The 19,259-nt window shown below is 38.8% G+C and overlaps 1 protein-coding gene and 1 pseudogene across 1 annotated transcript in view; both read left to right on the top strand.

Annotated features, from left to right (window-relative positions):
* Positions 1 to 2,542: 2,542 nt before the first annotated feature.
* Positions 2,543 to 4,213, top strand: LOC121101275 (annotated as a pseudogene).
* Positions 4,214 to 7,424: 3,211 nt separating this feature from the next.
* Positions 7,425 to 19,259, top strand: part of HELLS (helicase, lymphoid specific) — a 34,401-nt gene continuing 22,566 nt past the window's right edge. Inside the window, exons 1-4 of the mRNA XM_040624501.1 lie at positions 7,425 to 7,698; positions 8,088 to 8,209; positions 12,276 to 12,398; positions 16,976 to 17,032. Of these exons, the coding sequence (XP_040480435.1) occupies positions 7,668 to 7,698; positions 8,088 to 8,209; positions 12,276 to 12,398; positions 16,976 to 17,032 (333 nt within the window). The 5' untranslated portion in view covers positions 7,425 to 7,667. The remainder of the gene's footprint in view (positions 7,699 to 8,087; positions 8,210 to 12,275; positions 12,399 to 16,975; positions 17,033 to 19,259) is intronic.

Here is a 19,259-nt window from a genome sequence, read left to right as displayed (position 1 = left end):
TTTTTTAAGATTTTATTTATTTATTTGACAGAGAGAGAAACAGCCAGTGAGAGAGAGAGAGAGAGAGAGAGAGAGAGAGAGAGAGGGAACACAAGCAGGGGGAGTGGGAGAGGAAGAAGCAGGCTCCCAGCAGAGGAGCCTGATGTGGGGCTCGATCCCAGAACACCAGGATCACGCTCTGAGCCGAAGGCAGACGCTTAACCGCTGTGCCACCCAGGTGCCGCTACAAACAAGGTTTGTGGCAACCCTGTGTCGAGCAAGTCTATCTGCATCATTTTTCTAACAGTATTTGCTTGCTTCCTGTCGCTGTGTCACATTTTGGTAATCCTCACAATGTTTCAAACTTTTTCATTATTATATTTGTTATGGTGATCTGTGATCAGTGATTACACCTTGCTGAAAGCTCAGATGATGGTTAGCATTTTTTAACAATAAAGTATTTTTTTAGCAATGAAATATTTTCAATTAAGGTATGCAGATTGCTTTTCTTAGACATAACACTATTGCACATTTAATAGAACTACAGTATAGCATAAACATGACTTTTATGTGCACTGGAAAACCAAAAAATTAATTTGACTTGCTCTATTGTGATATATGCTTTATTGTGGGTGTCTGGAATTGAAACCACAATATCTCTGAGGTATGCCTGTGTACCTCAGGAAGATCTCCTAGGTTTACACTGTCCTTTGTGGCACTCCAAATGGATTTTATAAATTTGCCTGTAGTTTTCAGCTATTCTCATTGTTAGATTATTGTTTACATAATAAGTGGATAGACTGAATGCTATCTAATTAGATGAGTTGATGCCACACAGTAGTTAAGAAATTAGTAACTGAGGTTATTCCTTGTTTTGGTATTCCTTTATGGATAGAATCAGACCAAGGAACTCATTTTATAGCAGAGATTAACTACTTGCTATAAAGACTCAGGTACTAGTTAAAATTTCATACTCCCTATCATCCTCAGCCATTAGGGCAAGTAGAATGTAAAAATCAGATATAAAAAGGACTCTAGGAAAGATATGTCAAGAAACTAGATTTAAATGGCCAGAAGCATTACCCTTGGCCCTTATAAAGATCTGGAATACTCTGACTAGGAGACATGGATTGACCCCTTTTGAAATAGTGTTGGTTGTCCAGTGCCTACTGTAATCTCTAAACTTTCCATTCTTGGGTTAAGTGAGCATTATGAAAACTCAAGAGAACAATTCGATACTGCGACTAACTATATACAACACCTAACTAGTATACTTGAAGCATATCACCAACAGGTAAGAGGCATAGCCTCTACCAACTGACAAGCCTTGCCATCCCTTTCATCCATGAGATTGGATGTACATCAAAGTCTTTAGAAGAAAACAAGTACTGTCATCTTGATGGGAAGGACCTTATGAAGTACTGCTACCAGTCATCAAAATAAAAGAAACATCCTCCTGGATTCACGCAAGCCACACCAAAATAGATCCAGAATATTTCTCTCAAGACAATTAGGAGACAATCCTACAGGGAACTTTAAGTTAAGGATTTCCAGGGTCAATTCCCAGGCCCCAGAAGTAGACAGCATCAAGAAGGAGGCCTTGAGGCTCAGTTGGTTAAGTGTCCAACTCTTGATCTCAGCTCAGATCTTGACCTCAGGATTGTGAGATCGAGCCCCACATTGGACTCCACACTCAGTAAGGAATCTCTTTAAGATTCTCTCTGCCCCCACTCCGTGAGCTCTCTCTCTCTCAAATAAATAGATCTTTAAAAAGTAGGCAGCCTTTCCTGTCATCACAGATCAAGAAACTTCTCTTTCACCTGTACCCCTCCATCCTTTAAGACTCGCTACACACACACACACACACACACACACACAATGCTACCTTGTCTCATTAATGAACACTTTTCATTTATTCATCATTTATTAGAAAGCTGACTGGAGAGTGCTTTTTTTTAAAGATTTTATTTATTTGAGAGCGAGAGAATGAGAGAACGAGAGAGAGCATGAGAAGGGATAGGGTCAGAGGGAGAAGCAGACTCCCTGTTGAGCAGGGAGCCCCATGTGGGACTCAATCCCTAGACTCCAGGATCATGGCCTGAGTCACTTAACCGACTGAGCCATCCAGGCGCCCCTCAGGCATACCCTTATGTCAGTTTACCAAACCCTGATCATGTTAACTAATCAGTATGACTTTTGATTATGTCTAACATGTACATCGTGCAAAAGAATCTGAATATTTTTCATTCCTATCACTGTGAATATGCGGTGAACTAAGTATGGAAGATGAATGTATGACAGGGTAAGGTATCCACGACTAATTTCTGCCTCTTCTTCTGTCAGTTATTTGGACCCAGGAAAACCTCTGTAGAAGCTCAAGGACAGAGCACCTGGGTGGCTCAGTCGGTTAAGTGTCTGACTCTTGGTTTCAGCTTGGGTCATGATTTCTGGGTTGTGAGATCAAGTCCCACGTTAGGCTCCATGCTCAGCACAGGGTCTGCTTGGGATTCCTACCCCCTCCTTCTCCCTACCCCTCTGACTCCTCCCTCTGCTCTGCTTGCACCCTCTCTCTCTCTGTATAATCTTAAAAAAAAAAAAAAAAAAAAAGTTCAAGGACTATTCCTTGCCCAGATAAACACAATAGGCAAAAAACCTTCCCTTTGTATCAAAAAAGGATGTCACTGGACCTTTCCTGGATGATATAGGAGGACAGTATTACAATCAAACCCTGTGGTTTGATTCCATAAATGGTATCTTCAAACCTGTCAAGGAGATGGCACAACCTTCTACAGCACAGATGTTTGGCAAATCACCAAATGTTTTGGATGGTTCACAATCCATCCTTGTACAACTTGGGGTATCTTAGCTGCTCCCCTGACTAGACTGGCCAATATTCCAAACTATATATGGGTGGATCAAAAATCTAAACTCTTGGCCAGGTGACAAAACCAAGCTTTATAGCTGCCAAAGCCAGACTTCAGACCTCCTATAGCAGGTATTTTGCAACTTGTTCTGTACTTACAAACTGGCAGGAGTACATGGAAAGTAAAGATGTATGATGCTAACAGTACTAGTAGCAAAGGTCATGGGATGTTCCAGATCTGGAAAATTACAGATTCCACTCTGACCTTGTCTGTGAATCACTCTGGCCTTTTTATCTTATGTGGCAACAAAATTTATTACAGGGTTCCCACTTAAATAAATGGTCAGGACCATGGGACTCATACCTGGCTCCTTTCTCACCAGATACTCCATCTTAAATGCCAGCTGAATTGCAAACTTGGGCTCCTTTGTTTATAAGGCCATGCCACATAAACATGCTAGGCAAGAAGTCATGGGAACACACTTGTGTACTGACACTCCCAAGTTCATTTCAGTGTTAAGGACCTTATTCCCCAGTTTTATCATTTATGACTTGAAAAAGACGAGCTTAAATCTCTCCGTGGTAATAGAACAAGAGTTCAATACCACTATGCAAACGTTGAAAATACTCCCGTCAGAAGGTAATAGCTTAGCCTCTGCAGTACTCCAAAATTGATGTGCTCTAGGCACACTGAAGCTCAACAAGAAGGAGCTTGTGCAGTCATTGGTGAAAAATGCTGCTTCTGTGTAAATGAGACAGGACAAATAGTGTCTAACTTATGTCTATTAAGAGAGAATATTAATACTTTCATTTCCAGCCCAATTCCTTTCTTTCCATGCCATTAGTGCTCTTACAAACATGGTGAACCTTCCTAAAACCCACTGGACTTTCTGTAAGAAGTGTGGCAAGCACCAAACCCACGAAGTAATATGGTATAAGAAGAGCAAGGATTCTCTATGTGTCCAGGGAAAGCAGCAGCATGACAAGAAGGAGAGTAGCTATGGTGGGCAGACTAAGCCAATTTTCTAGAAAAAAAGGCTAAAACTACAAAGAAGGTTGTGCTGAGGCTTGAATGGGTTGCACCCAACTGCAGATCTAACAGAATGCTGGCTAATAAGAGAGGCAAACATTTTGAACTGGCAGGAGATAGGAAGAGGAAAGGGCCATGTGTTACAGTTCTAAGCTTCATATTTTGTTTTATTATGAAGGCAAATCCTCTTTTTTTTTTTTTTTACAAGATTTTATCTATTAGTGTGCACATGTGCTTGTGAGGGGCCTAGGGGAAGAGAACAGCTGGAGGAAAAGGGACAAGCAGACTGCACTGAGTCAGATCATGACCTGAGCCAAAACCAAGAGTCAGATGTTTAACTGACTGAGCCACCCATGCGCCCCTGCAAAAAATAAAATCTTGAGTTTATGGTCAAAAAAAGGGAGAGAAAGGGGTACCTGCCTGGCTGGGTCGGTAGAGCATGGGACTCTTGATCTCAGGGTTATAAATTCAACCCCCCATGTTGGGGGTAGAGATTACTTAAAATTGTTAAAGTGCTAAAGGTTATGTGGACTTTACCTCAATAAAAAAAAAATTTTTTTTTTAGAGGAAGAGAAGATTAACACTTTCCATCAGATCCATCAGATAAATGAAGCACAGCCATTTTATTGAACTGATGTATTCCCAGGATTGAGACAGATTTAATGGGTTGTGGAGAATCGTGCTTCGATTTGTTCCTTTCTGTTTGTTCATCTTCACTCTGTTTTTTTCTCTCTTTACAGATCTTACCACCCAGCTACTCACCTGATTCTTCTGTCCTTGGCCACCAGTGCGGCTTTTTTTTTTTTTTTTTTTAAGATTTTATTTATTTATTTGACAGAGATGGAGACAGCCAGCGAGAGAGGGAACACAAGCAGGGGGAGTAGGAGAGGAGGAAGCAGGCTCCTCGTGGAGGTGCCTGATGCGGGGCTCGATCCCATAACGCCAGGATCACGCCCTGAGCCGAAGGCAGACGCTTAACGACTGAGCCACCCAGGTGCCCCAACCAGCGCGGCTTTTAATGTGTGCAAACTTCCAGGGAAGTTTCAGACAAGTGGTCAGAACAAGTCTCCCCAGAATGCATGCTGATTATTTTGAGCTAAAGCCAATTAAGGCCCAAAAGAGTCAAGGTTTTTTTGTTTGTTTGTTTTGTTTTTTTTTTTTACCTCCCCCCTCAGTGCTTAAAATAATTTACATAGAGGACCTGGTCTAGGAAGAGAGCTATCACCAGAAACAATTACAGAGATTAAGGACTAGGTGTGGGAAACTGGCAGGAATTTGGGTGGCCTGCTTGTTAGAATTCCCCCTATCCCCCTTTGTCTCTGCCTGGCATGGCAAACATTTGTTTACCAAACATTTGCTCTTCCCATCTTTCTGTGAATTGTTTTCCTTCCCTTCTTAGTTTAGAATGGCATATAAGCCTCAGTTGCCTGCCTATGGTGAGCCTCTCGTTGACTCTGTGGGACTCCTATATGTACGTAAGTAATTAAATTTGTGTTTTTCCTCTTAATCTGTCGTATGTCAATTTAATTAATAGATCAGTCAAAAGAACCTCATAGGGTAAGGGAAAAATTTTCCTCCTCTACAACTATCTTCCCCTGGGCTAGCTGGCTGCTTGACATTCAATTCTTAGCTTAAATGTCTGTCACTTCCTTGGATACCTGACTACCCAGTCTAAAGTCACTACCCAGTTACTCTTACACCACTCTATTCTAATATTCTTGCAGAGTACTCCTCACACACCCCCTCCTACACATGCTTACTCGCTTTAACTCCTGAAATGTAAGATCCATATAAATAGGGGTCTTGTCTGTCTTGTTCATTGCTGTACAGCTCCTAGAAATGTTTCTGGTACCCAGGAGACATTTAAATGTAGGCCCTTAAATAAAAGTGAGTGAACAAAACTTTGAACAGCCACTCTGAGGGAAGGCCAGCACAATGGCAAATGTGTTAGGAAACAAATGCAGCAGTGTACTTGTCTTAAGTATGGGGCCAGATATTAGATGAGCTGTCTTTCTTCTGAGAATCAGATGAAATTGCCTTGAACTCCATCTCATGTGTATTTAGACAAATCTTCCCTACTCTCTCTCAGGAATTAGAAGGGAAGTTGTCAGCCTTGAGCTGATCATTGAAGCCTGTAAAGCAGATGCTACAAGAACAAAGTATATAGAAAAAAGTAACAAATAGAGGACAGATTTTGGGAGCTGGGCCACAATTGAGTTCAAAAGAAGGAACAATATGATTTTCAATACATTAAGGGAAAACCCCGTGAAAAGCTTTGTTTCAGAAGTAGGGGGAAAGAAATTTTAGGGGATAGGTTGGGGGAGTAAAAAATGTTAAGTGAGACTGATAGCTATTGTCTTAGGTTAGAAGGAGGTGGGATTTAAGAATAAGTATTAATTGAGGCTATATTTTATCTTAATACTGAGGTAGGAGTCAAAAGGGCTGGGTTTGGCTCCTGTTTTATCACAAAGTGACTATAAGCCGCTGGGCAAATCAGTCTCTGAACATCAGTTTTTTCACCTACAATGTAGGAATACAAATAATCTACTAATTTCAGAGTGTTATGAAGGTTGCTGAAGATATTTATGATTTATGTATGTTGCAAGCCCTTAATTTTGTACAATTTTTAAAGTTGTCCCAAGTCAGAAATGAAGGAAACAGGTGGTAACAAGGCAGGTATACCACAAGTTTCCAGAAGAGGAGTGGAGCCAAGGAATTTATTGAAAGGGATTGCAGACAAGAAAGAAAGGGTGGAATTATTGGCTGAAGTAAAAACCCAGTAACAAAAGTCCAGTCTCTTCTTTCAGGTGCCCATTCAAGTGCCAGTTATTGGTCTATTTTTCTTCTTCTTCTTCTTTTTTTTTTCTTTAAGATTTATTTAATTTAAAGAGCCAGCACAGGTAAGGAGAAGAAGGGGCAGAGGGGAGAATCTCAAGCAGACTCCCCTTGGAGTGGGGAGCCCGCCTCAGGGCTCATCCTATGACCCTCAGATCATGGGGGAGCTGAAATCAAGTCAGTCACTGAACCTACTGAGCCACCCAAGCACCCCTGGTCTATTCTTGAATCATCTGTCTTTTCTACTGGCCATTCTGCTCGCTTTATCACCACATTCAGTTCTCCCTTATCCTCAAACACTTTTCTTGAACTCTGCCATAATCTTACTTTGCAATTTTCCCTCCCATCTCACCCACAACGGAGCTCTCTTCTGGGTCTTTTTGGGGAGTTTTCACCCAAAATGTGCACTGTGCACCAAGGATGGTGAGATTGGCAATATTTGTCTTTGACACCCTCACCTGAATACTCCTACATATTTCCTGCCTAAAGGATCCCCGGTTGGCGGGATTTAATGATACCAGCCAGTGTGTGAAGGTGCCTTGCAAATAAGAGCGCTGCTAAAGTGTAGTTCTGAACCATCATCCAATACGTGAGGAAACTGGGCGCTCCACAGTGGGCAGACTCACTCGTCCAGTGTTACAGAGCTAGTTAAAAGCTGACTTCTGCAGCAGAACCGTTTTCCCAGGATAGGCATCTAGGTAATCGCTCACTGTCGCATGGGTAGGTTCTGAGGAAAGCTAAATTGCGCCAAATCTCGCGCCTCCGGGATTCGAGGGCGGGGCGGGGCGGGGCGCACGAAGTATCGCGAGATGACGGCGTTTTCCCGCGAACTAGAAGCGCGCGTTTTTCCTGGCCGGGGTTTTGGTGAGGAGGCTGGGCAGACAGTGGCTGTGAGGTTTCGGTCCGCGGCGTTGTAGACGCTGAGAGCCGAGGACCGGGTTCCGGAGTGTGGGTCCAGCCATGCCGGCGCAGCGGCCCGCGAGCAGCGGTGGTGAGTGAGGAGACCCTCCTTCAGGGCGGCGGCGTCCGGGCGGGGGGGGAGGGGGACAGCATGGAGGCTGCAGCCGAGATTGGTGGGTAGAGTGACTCCGGGCAGAGACTGAGGAAAGAAGCGCAAGAGACTGTGGAGGGCGCCCGGAATTACACATATGTGCACGATATAGGAGATTTTACACAGGGGGGCTGCATTTTCGCGAGCATCCCGACTAGTCGACTGGGGTCTTGGCCACTTGTTGACATATCTTCAGAGGGCTGATGCTCGCGTCCCCGTGGTTCTCAGCTTTTACCTCAACTGCATCCGGGGAGATTGTTTAATGTGGGAGTTGAGTAACTGGTAATTTTTCTTTTAACTGCAGTTTTAAATACTTACTCCTCTCTTAGGGTCCCTGACTCCAGATATGGTTGAACAACCGGAGTCTGCCGTGATTACCCAAGCCATGCTGGAGGAGGAAGAGCAGCTTGAGGCTGCTGGACTTGAGAGGGAGCGGAAGATGATCGAAAAGGTAATTTAGGAATCAAGTTCATCCTCGTTGAAGCCGGTAGTAAGCTTCCTCGGAGGTTTGGTTTGTTCTTCGGTCCGTTTTTTTCATTATCTTTTAACGGGCTTTGTTTTTTGTCTATTTTTATGTTTACTCACGCTATCTTTGAGACACCTTTGCTCGTGCTTTGAATGACGCTTCTGTGAGATGTAGTTTTGGTCTGAGCCCATTTCAAGTTGCTTCTTTAGCTAGATTTTTCCAAAATCGGTAGTGAATTTCTTAGGTGTTTTAGTGCCATTAACCACCTAAGTGATAAACTTTCTTTCTGTTTTCCTTTTGGTTTCTTGGACTAGTGCTAGGTAAGATTGTTTAGATAAAAATGGGGTGTACTTCTTCGGTGATGAGTGGTTTTCTTTTACAGAGAATATATTTTGTAGATTACTGAAAGCGTTTTTAACCACTTGAAAATTCAGTTCTTAAGTGTATTTCACTACCATTAATAAATGGTAGTGCTGCTTCATCATTGCGTGTGCAAGGAGTGATAGCCACTAGCACTTATGTGCTGCCTACTAAGTGATTTTCTTGTAATAATTTATTTAGCACTCCCAATATTGTGATGCTGTAGGTACTTTTGGGATCTTTCCATTTACATATGAATAAACAGGGGCAGTTGGGGGTCACACACCAGTGAACTTGAATTTGAACTCTGGCTGTCTAAAGCGTACTTGTCCTTAACTCTATACCTAAGGAAATATACATTAATAATTAATTAACTCCATGCAATTACAAAACTACTTAAATTGGGAAATAATGCACCTCAGAGACAATTAATGAATCAGTCGGCTCCCTGCTATTTTATGTCAACAGAAATGATTCTTTTTGCTAGCATTTTTAACACCTCATGAACACTGTTGTAAATGTTGTACATGTATTTACTAATTAGATCAACTAGACTATAAAGTACATAGTGCTTTTCATTATAACTATTAAACTTACTAGTTTAATTACTAGTATAAACTGTTATTTATATTAAAGCATTCTGTGAAGTAGGTTCTGTTTTCATTTTATAGATGAGAAAACTGAGGCATGTAGAGAATGTGTGGGAGGGGGGAGTTCCACAGTTTTAAGTGATAGAGCCAAGACTGTATGTGATTCCGGAATTCACACTTTCTAAACACATGCTGTACTTTCACTCCAGTAATACTAGTTTTGTAATTATTCATCATCCATAGTTGACCATGATCAGTTACGGTAATGTTAAGAAATTTTAGTAGAATTGGGAAGTCGACCATGAAGCACCTTTTACCTTTCCTCATTGTATAAATTTTCGTAGTACTTTATTTCACAGTATTATCATTAATTACTTGATTATCATTTTGTTTACTGAGAGGACATCACTTACTGTTTTGTTTTTGTTGGCTGTGCACCTAGCAGATAGGCAATCAGTATTTTGTTTATTGAATTTTAAATTGTGGAAAAAGAATATTTTATAATATAATACATAGCATATATAAGATTATTTAAATAAAATAAATGTACTCACTAGCCATGTAACCAGATGATAATTATAAAGGATGAGTCCTGGGGTAAGTGTCCAGAATTGAATCAACTTCAGAGCTTGTAAGAATGATAAAGCCTTCATTTTGCGTAGTATATCTTCAGTTTTGTGACTCATGAAGATTGTTGGGTAAGAAAGTACTGTTTGAAGAAAGATTATGAGGTACAATAAGAATACATTTCCAGAATGCATTAACTCAAGAAATGAAACATTGTCACATTTTTTTCTTTTAAAAAATTTTATTTTTAAGTAATCTTTACACTCAACGTGGGGCTCGAACTTACAACCCTGAGATCAAGAGTCACGTGTTCCACCGACTAAGCCAGCCAGGTGTCCCCATTTCCACATTTTAGAAAGATCTCTCAAAATTTATAGTACCATAAGTATTTGCTGATTAAACTAGGAATCAAAATGACTTATACTTCAAGTGAAATATTTAAGCTTTTGAACAAACGTTTTGCAATCAGTCCAAAAATTTTTTGGAATTATTGTTGAGGGATAGGTATGGTAAAGCTAGCTTTTCTTTAGCCGTTATTCATCATAGAACTTAAAATAGCAATTTTTAATTCATTTTCAGTCCTTCCATGAATAAATTTTATAGCTCTCTTCGGTTCTTACACTAAACCAGGGTGTGATTTGCCAAAAAGCTGGTGGTATTATGGTCTGTCATTATTATTTTGCTTTTTTGTGTATAGTTATTGAAAGAATTTGATTAATTTTTGCACTTTTCACTTATAAGTTATTCCATGGGGAAAATTCTAAGAATTAGTCTCTCCCTACAGGTCTTTAGAGGCCAAAAAATTCACTCTGCAAAAATAAAGATTCCTTTTCTTTTGGGAGAATACAGTATTTATGGGCATACATTTAGAAGTTCTTAAGAGCTTGCTTAAGATTCTTAATGAGAAGCATTTACTTTGCTTCAGGAGAGTGTAAGGTTTGTAAAGAGTAGAGAATGGCTTTGATTGATTTGCTACAGTTATTTTCTTTGGTTTTTCACCTGCATTTCCTTTTGAAAGGAGTCATTGTTAGTCTAGAAGACTTGAGTAGCATTAATGTGTATATAGTGGGGGAGGGGAAAGGTAAGGTTGCGATAAGTGTTAGGTAAAAGGAAAATAGTTCATACTGTGTAGTGTGAAGGGTAACTCCACCCCCACTCCCAAATCTGGTGTTGATGGTGGGAGAGATAATGAGGTAGAAAGTGGGGAATTTATGCCTTGGTATCCATTGGCATACTCTTTAACTCTAGTTATCAAAAGATTCTCCTTGCTAGGCACTCAGTGCTTTCCACAGAGCTACAGTTTACCTTAATATAACAAAATTGTTAAGAAACAGTAATGGTAGGAAAGGCTTACTACAAAATTATTTTGAAATACAGAAGGTTGGTATTAAAGGTTAATAATTGATTTAGTTTCCTAATTATATTACCTACAAATTAGTATAACATATTATCTTTAATCTTTAATTACTTGAAAAAAAATTATCCTGAACAGGATTTAAGGAAGCAGATATATCTAAATTAAGCCCAGAATATTTTAACTAAAATTTAAAACATATTTTAGAAGTTAGGATTTTTTCAGGGGCACATGGCTGACTCAGTTGGTGGAACATGTGACTCTTGATCTCAGGTTTGTGAGTTCGAGCCCCGTGTTGGGTTTGAAAATTACTTAAAAATAAAATCTTTACCAAAAAAATTGTTTTTTCACACTCTAAGCAATTTCATCTTTCAGTTTATAATATCTATTTCATTCATTGACTTTTGTAATCACAGTAACATATTGGTAACGGTAAAAGAAATGCTGTACTGAAAGAACTGAAAACAGTTTTCTAAGATGTCAACAGAGTTTATCTGCATGGATAGGATTGTTTTATGGGTGTTTTTTAAATATTTAATTTTTCTAAAATGACAGTGTAGTTTTTGTTTTGTTTTTTGTTTTCTGAAGTGATCTCTAGGCCCAGGTGGGGCTCGAACTCATAACCATAACCCTGAGATCAAGTGTTGCATGGTCTATCGACTGAGCCAGCCAGGCATTTGGACAATATAGTTTTATAATTCTAAGAATAGTTGTTCTAGTTCCTAGCCAATTAAATTATTTTTTAATTCTAATGCTCTTTCAAGTAAAACTGGTGTGTAAAAATTTTCTGAATTTTTTGATTGTTTAAAAACTTAAATCTACTTGAATTAAATTACTTTCTAATGTTAATTTTATGTATTTCAAAAATGGACCCTCAGTTCAGTGGATGCCAGTAAACATGTCCAGTGTCTGAAATTTCAATAGTTTGGTATCCAAGCTGCATCATACCACATGGCTTGTTGAACCCAGGAATCCTATTTTTCAGCCATATGTTCTAGTTCTGGGTTTGGAAAATAAACCATTGTTAGTAAAGTTAGTACAAGAAAAATCAGTTTTCTGCCATTAATTACTAGAAATATATTAAACTCAAAGAGCATTTATGTAGCCATTTTTTTTACATCTTTTGTAAAACATCACATATGTCAAAAAACTTAATGATGGAAATTTTCTTTTTGGATAGGCTCGCATGTCTTGGGATAGAGAGTCCGTGGACATTCGGTACCGTAGACTTCAACATTTGCTTGAAAAAAGCAATATCTACTCCAAATTTTTATTGACTAAAATGGAACAGCAACAACTAGAGGTATGTGCATGTAATTGATTATAACGAGTAGCGTAAATTTTTTTTTTAAAGATTTTATTTATTTATTTATTTGACAGAGACAGAGAGAGAGAGAGAGAGAGCGCGCGCACAAGTGAGGGCACAAGCAGGGGGAGCAGCAGAGGGAGAGGGAGAGGGAGAAGCAGGCTCTCCACTGAGCAGGAAGCCCGATGTGGGGCTCCATCCCAGGATTCTGGGATCATGACCTGAGTTGAAGGCAGATGCTAACGACTGAGCCCCCCAGGTGCCCCAGTAGCTTAAGTTTAAAAAAAAAAAATCACTTTATTGAGATATAAGTCACATGCAGTAAGCTGCACACATTTTAAGTTTACTGTGATGAGTTTTGACCAGTGTATAGACCTTTGTAACCACCAGCACAATGAAGATGAAGAGCATTTCCATTACCCCAAGAAGTTTTCTTGTCTCAATGATCCCCATGCCTGGCCCCCAGACCACTGATTTCTGTTTTCTGTCACATTAGATTGTTATTGCTTTTTCTAAGTGGAACCATGTGGTAAGCATTTTATTGTTCTTGCCTCTTTAGCTCAGCATATTGAGATTCACTTGTGTTTATTCAGTAGGCCATTCTCTTTATTCTTGAAAAGCATTCCACTGTATGAATATCCCTGTTTATTTTTCTGATTTTTATCCTGTCTAGATAGTTTTTGGATGCTGGAAATTGTGAACTTTATGTTGCTTAGTCTTTTTTTGAAATTGCTTTATTGAGATATAATTGATATACAAAACACATGTATGTAGTGTACAATTTTACATGTTTTGATATGTATACACCCATGAAGCCACCACAATTAAGATAATGAACATAACCATCAACTTAAAAGATTGTCCTCCCTTTTTTTTAAATTGAGCTGTAATTGACATAAAACATTAGTTTCAGGTTATGATTCAATATTTGTGTAATTGTGAAATAATCACCACAGTTAAGTCTAGTTAACATCTATTACTATACATAGTTAAAAATTTTGGGGGCGCCTTGGTGGCCCAGATGGTTAAGCATCTGCCTTTGGCTCAGGTCGTGATCTCAGCATCCTGGGATCGAGCCCCCCTCTTCGGGTTCTCTGCTCAGCAGGGAGTCTGCTTCTCCCTCTCCCTCTGCTGTTCCCCTGTTCCCCCTGCCTGTGCTTTCTTGCTCTCTGTCAAGTAAATAAATAAAATCTTTAAAAAATTTTTTTTAATTTTTCTTAAAAAATTTTAAGCTTTACTCTCAGCAACATTTAAATATGCAATAGAGTATTGCTAACTATAGTCACCGTGCTGTATAGTACATACCCCTGACTTACTTATTTTATAAACGGATATTTGTACCTTTTGACCTGTCATTCATTCCCACCACCACCAATTATCAGTCTTTTCGCTGTATCTATGAGCTTGGGGTGTTTTGTTTTGTTTTAAGATTGCACAAGTTAGATTATATGGTATTTGTCTTTCTAACTCTGACTCATTAGTTAGCATAATGCCCACAAGGTCCAGTCATATTGTTTCAAATGGCAAGGTTCTGACCACTATCTCACACCATACACAAAAATAAACTCCAAATGGATGAAAGACCTCGATGTGAGACAGGAATCCATCAAAATTCTAGAGGAGAACATAGGCAACAACCTCTACGACATCGGCCAAAGCAACCTTTTTCATGACACATCCCCAAAGGCAAGAGAAACAAAAGATAAAATGAACTTATGGGACTTCATCAAGATTAAAATTTCTGCACATCCAAGGAAACAGTCGGAAAAACTAAGAGGCAGCCCACGGAATGGGAGAATATATTTGCAAATGACACTACAGATAAAGGACTGGTATCCAAGATCTACAAAGAACTTCTCAAACTCAATACACGAGAAACAAATAAATAAAAAAATGGGCAGAAGATATGAACAGACACTTTTCCAATGAAGACATACAAATGGCTAACAGACACATGAAAAAATGTTCAAAATCATTAGCCATCAAGGAAATTCAAATCAAAACCACACTGAGATACCACCTTACGCCAGTTAGAATGGCAAAAATAGACAAGGCAAGAAACAACAATTGTTGGAGAGGATGTGGAGAAAGGGGATCCCTCCTACATTGTTGGTGGGAATGCAAGTTGGTACAGCCACTCTGGAAAACAGTGTGGAGGTCCCTTAAAAAGTTAAAAATTGAGCTACCCTATGACCCAGCCATTGCACTACTGAGTATTTACCCCAAAGATACAGACGTAGTGAAGAGAAGGGCCATATGCACCCCAATGTTCATAGCAGCAATGTCCACAATAGCTAAATTGTGGAAGGAACCGAGATGCCCTTCAACAGATGACTGGATTAAGAAGTTGTGGTCCATATATACGATGGAATATTACTCAGCTGTCAGAAAGAACGAGTTCTCAACATTTGCTACAACATGGACAGCACTGGAGGAGATAATGCTAAGTGAAATAAGTCAAGCAGAGAAAGACAACTATCATATGATTTCTCTCATCTATGGAACATAAGAACTAGAATGATCAGTAGGGGAAGAAAGGGATAAAGAAAGGGGGGTAAAAATAAATAAATAAATAAATAAATAAAATAAAAGTAAAAAAAAAAAAACAACAAAAAACAAAATAATTAAAAAAAAAACAAAAACAAATGGCAAGGTTCCGTTCTTTTTTATGACTGAATTCCTGCCACTTTTTAAATTTTCTCTCATCCTTTACTTCCTGTCTTCCTCACCAAATAGTTACTGATCTGCTTTCCGTTATTATAGATTCATTTGCATTTTCTTTTGGTGATATATTCTTTTAGCTTTTATATTTCCAGAAAAGTTTTAATTTGCTTTTGTTTTTGAAAGATATTTTTATTGAATAAAGAATTTATTTTTCTTCAGTGCTTCCTTTCTCCTGCCCAGGTGTCCCCAACCCTATGATGTTTCACTGTTTTCATTGATTGTGACAAAACCAAAATCTTTTAATATTTTACTTATTTGAGAGAGAGCACAAGGGGGAAGGGGAGGGGAAGAGGGAGAAGGGAGAATTAGGCTTCCTGATGAGCAGGGACCTATGTGGGACTCTATCCCAGCATCGAGACCTGAGCCAAAGGCAGATGCTTAACCAACTGAGTCACACAGGTGCCCCGACAAACTCAAAGTCTGATTGATGGTCCACAAGACTATAAGCAGTCTAGCTGTCTCCTTCAACCCTATCACCTTTCAAGACTTCATTTCAGGTGTGTTTTCTGCCTTTGGGCCTTTGCACTGGCTGTTCTGTGCTTGGGACCATCTTCTCGGAGATATCTGCATAGCTTACTTCATCACCTTCAAGCCCTGGCTTAAATGTTTTCCTGATGAAGCCTGCCCTAACAACCTTAAATGAAATTGCTATCTAACACCTTTTCCACCCTCACACTCCTGACCCCCTTTACCTTGTTCTGTTCTTCCCATTGTACTTCCTATAAGATACTATATCATTTATTTATTGCCCACTAGAACATATGAAGATTTAAAAACTTGTGCAAATTTCAAGGCTCCGGCAATGCCCTGTGTCCCCATCATTCACATTTCACAATTATCAATCAAGATTTTGCTTTTGCTAATATTTTTTCCCATGTTGATAAACCTTTGTATGGTAATATGAAACACAGATATAGGAAAGTAAAACAAATACACTTAATGAGTTATTATTATAAGGCATATATATATTTTTAAGATTTTATTATTTATTTGACAGGGCACATAAGCAGAGAGGAGGAGCGGAGGGGGAGGGAGAAGCAGACTCCCCACTGAGCAGGGAGCCCGATGTGGGGCTCGATCCCAGGACCCTGGGATCTTGACCTGAGCCGAAGGCAAGCACTTAACTGACTGAGCTACCCAGATGCCCAAGGCATATATCTTTTAACCACCTTTAGGGAATGGTTTGAATTCCTTTTTATGTCTTTTAAAGCTTTGTTAGGGTGCATATGGAACAGCTTTTAGTCTTGTAGTAACTCGGCCCCTCTTCTGAGCACTCTTTTTGTCACTTTGCCTGATGCGTACAAACTGTTCCTGATCCGCTGTAAGCACAGGGGTTATGCCACTTACTATTTTCTAGTGGCCTTGGCTTTTTTACACTCATGTCACCGATCAGTTCTCAGCCTGAAATCTCGACTGTGTATCATGAGAGCTTTCTTTGTGTACCTGACCCTGGGTATGCTAGCTGCTCTTAAGTTTTATACTCTTGTCTCTTCAACCCAGGGAGGCTGTTGAGCTGTTAAGATTCTCCCTCCATTATTTGAACTTGGAAATTGCCTTCAGGCAGTAAACTACACAATCAAGAATCGTCTCATTTGTTTCCCTTTGTCACTGTTCACTCTCCTTTGCTGCATATTGTCTGAAAACTACTGTTTAATATATTTATCTGGATATCAGTTGCTTAAGGCAGGAGGGTAAGTCTGTTCCCTGTTGCTCCATAAAGGCTTGAAGTTCAAGTTCGCCCTTGTTTTTAAATCTTTATATAGTTCTTCATTGTGCACTTGTTATTTGAGATGTGTGTTTTTATACTTTGCATTTTCCACTTGTGACACTAAGAAAAAATTATCTTACAGGAACAGAAGAAGAAAGAGAAATTGGAGAGAAAAAAGGAATCTTTAAAGGTTACTAAGGTAATATATAGTAAGCTAGAAAATCCTGTATGTTACCTTAAATATTGAGGAAATTCTTCTGTACTTAATTTTATAGATCGTCTACTTAATTTTAACCACCTTTCTCTGAAAACCTATCTTTGTTATAAGCTGCATAGAAACATGTAAAATCTGTTTCTTGGTATTTTTAGATATGGAAGAAATCCTAAAGTATAACCCTTTCAGTTTCTTACTCTATTTTTCATAATGGCAAACTTTCATTCTTATGAAAGTGGCCAGCTCTTTTGGTGCTCATAATGATTATTTTTTCCCCTTGATGCCTGCAACCTCATCATGTCAGCATGGACCCGTAATAATTTAAATTTGTATCTTATGCATAGCTGCAGTAGTGGAGCCAAAATGGAGCAGATTAAGTATATCTGCTAATAACATTTCAGATAATAGAGCATTCATTTAGGGGTAGCCTGAAGTTTAGTTGTGATCTTTTGGGGTAAATTTGTTTTAACATGAGGCTGTTTAATGCCATGGTGTTGGGAATTGTATAAAGAACAGTTGTACTAGTGAAAAGAGGGGCAACATTTAGAGTACTTACTGTATGTCATGTATTCTAAGCTTTACATTTATTTTTTATTTTTTTAAGTAAGCTCTGCACCCAGTGTGGGGCTGGAACTCAAGACCCTGAAATCAAGAGTCACATGTTCCACTGACTGAGCTAGCCAGGTTCCTCTACTTTTTTTTTTTTTTTTTTTTTAATTTCAAAACATCTCTTAGGTAGAGGTAATGTTCTTGTCCCCATTTTACATATAAAGAAGCTGATGCGAAGAGATAAAGTGTGATCCATCCTCATTATTCATAGATTCCATATTTGCTTGTTAGCCTACTTGCTAACATTTATTTGTAACTCCAGAATCAAGACGTGGGTTTTCACGGTCACTCACAGACATCCGGCTGTGCAGAATGGCAAAAAATTTGAGTCTTCAACACACACATTCGCAACCAAGGTTAAGCAAAGTGGTGTTCTGCCTTACTTAAGCTGTTACAGTGTAAACAAACATTCTTTTCATGGTTGGTTTAATGTCATGATTTTTGCATTTTTGTGGGTTTTGTTGATTTTGCTGTTAAAATGATAGCCCTTGGCCATATTGTGCTAAAGTGCCATCTAGTGTTTCTAATGCAAGAAGGCTGTGATGTGCCTTATGAAAGAAATATGTGTTAGCTAAGCTTCCTTCAGGCATGGATTATAGTGCTGTTGGCTCTGAGTTCAGTGTTAACATATATATTAAGTAAGATGTCCTTAAACAGCAACACATATAAAATGGGATTGTCTTCATCAGTTGATGAAATTGTGTTTCTCCTAGAAGCAGTGATTCAGTGTTTACTAATCCAGTATTTGTAGTTAGAATTCCTGTTATAGAACAGAATGAGAATTGACTATAACTTGCTGAAAGTCACATATTCAGTAAATAATAATGCTGGAGTTTCCGACTTTACACTTTCTCACTAACTTGACTTTATTAGGTAATACCAAAATGCCAAAGGGGTACCTTTAAGTCCACTTGGTTCTTAGTGTGGTTAGTGGTGATGTTTAAGTACAAGTAGAAAATTTTACAACAAAAGCAGTTACTGGAAACTGATTATATTTGACTCTGTTGTTAATTTCAGGGACTTATTTTGGGTTTTTGAAGAATATATACTTTTAAGATAATTTTACTTGCTTAATCATTTACTCCCAACTCTTTAACCTGTAGGTTTAATCTGTTGTTTACTTTTGCCTGCTAATTTTTTATACCAGGGTTTGTTTTTTTTTCCCTCCGCTGTATTCTAAAGGTGCCAACCATTAAGTTCTGCCTATTCCATCTCACCAGTCCCTTTTGGTATTTTATATTTTTAATCCTCTGACTTTTTAACTTTATTTTAAAATTTATCTTCTTGGGGTACCTGGCTGGTTCAGTTAGTTGGTAACACGACTCTTGATCTCAGGTTGTGAGTTTGAGCTCCATGTGTGATGTGGGGTTTGTGTAAAAAAAATAAAATTTACCTTTGTTATATTGATTTCTTATACATATTTTCTCCCTATTCTTGATCTTCTTTTCTAGCTCTCATTTCTGCTTTCAGTTGTATTTAACTTAAAAATTTTACTGAAAATGAATAATCCTTCCATATCATACCCATTGAATATCTTCAGCATAAGCCTGCAGTTACAGAAAATGTACATGGTAATTTCAAAATAAAAATGCCTTCTGTGTTT

This window comes from Ursus maritimus, unplaced genomic scaffold (assembly GCF_017311325.1).
Source record: "Ursus maritimus isolate PB19 unplaced genomic scaffold, ASM1731132v1 scaffold_7, whole genome shotgun sequence".
In the NCBI taxonomy this organism is placed as follows: domain Eukaryota; kingdom Metazoa; phylum Chordata; class Mammalia; order Carnivora; family Ursidae; genus Ursus; species Ursus maritimus.
Note: the sequence above shows the minus strand (reverse complement) of the source record. Positions and strands in the feature narration are given on the sequence as shown.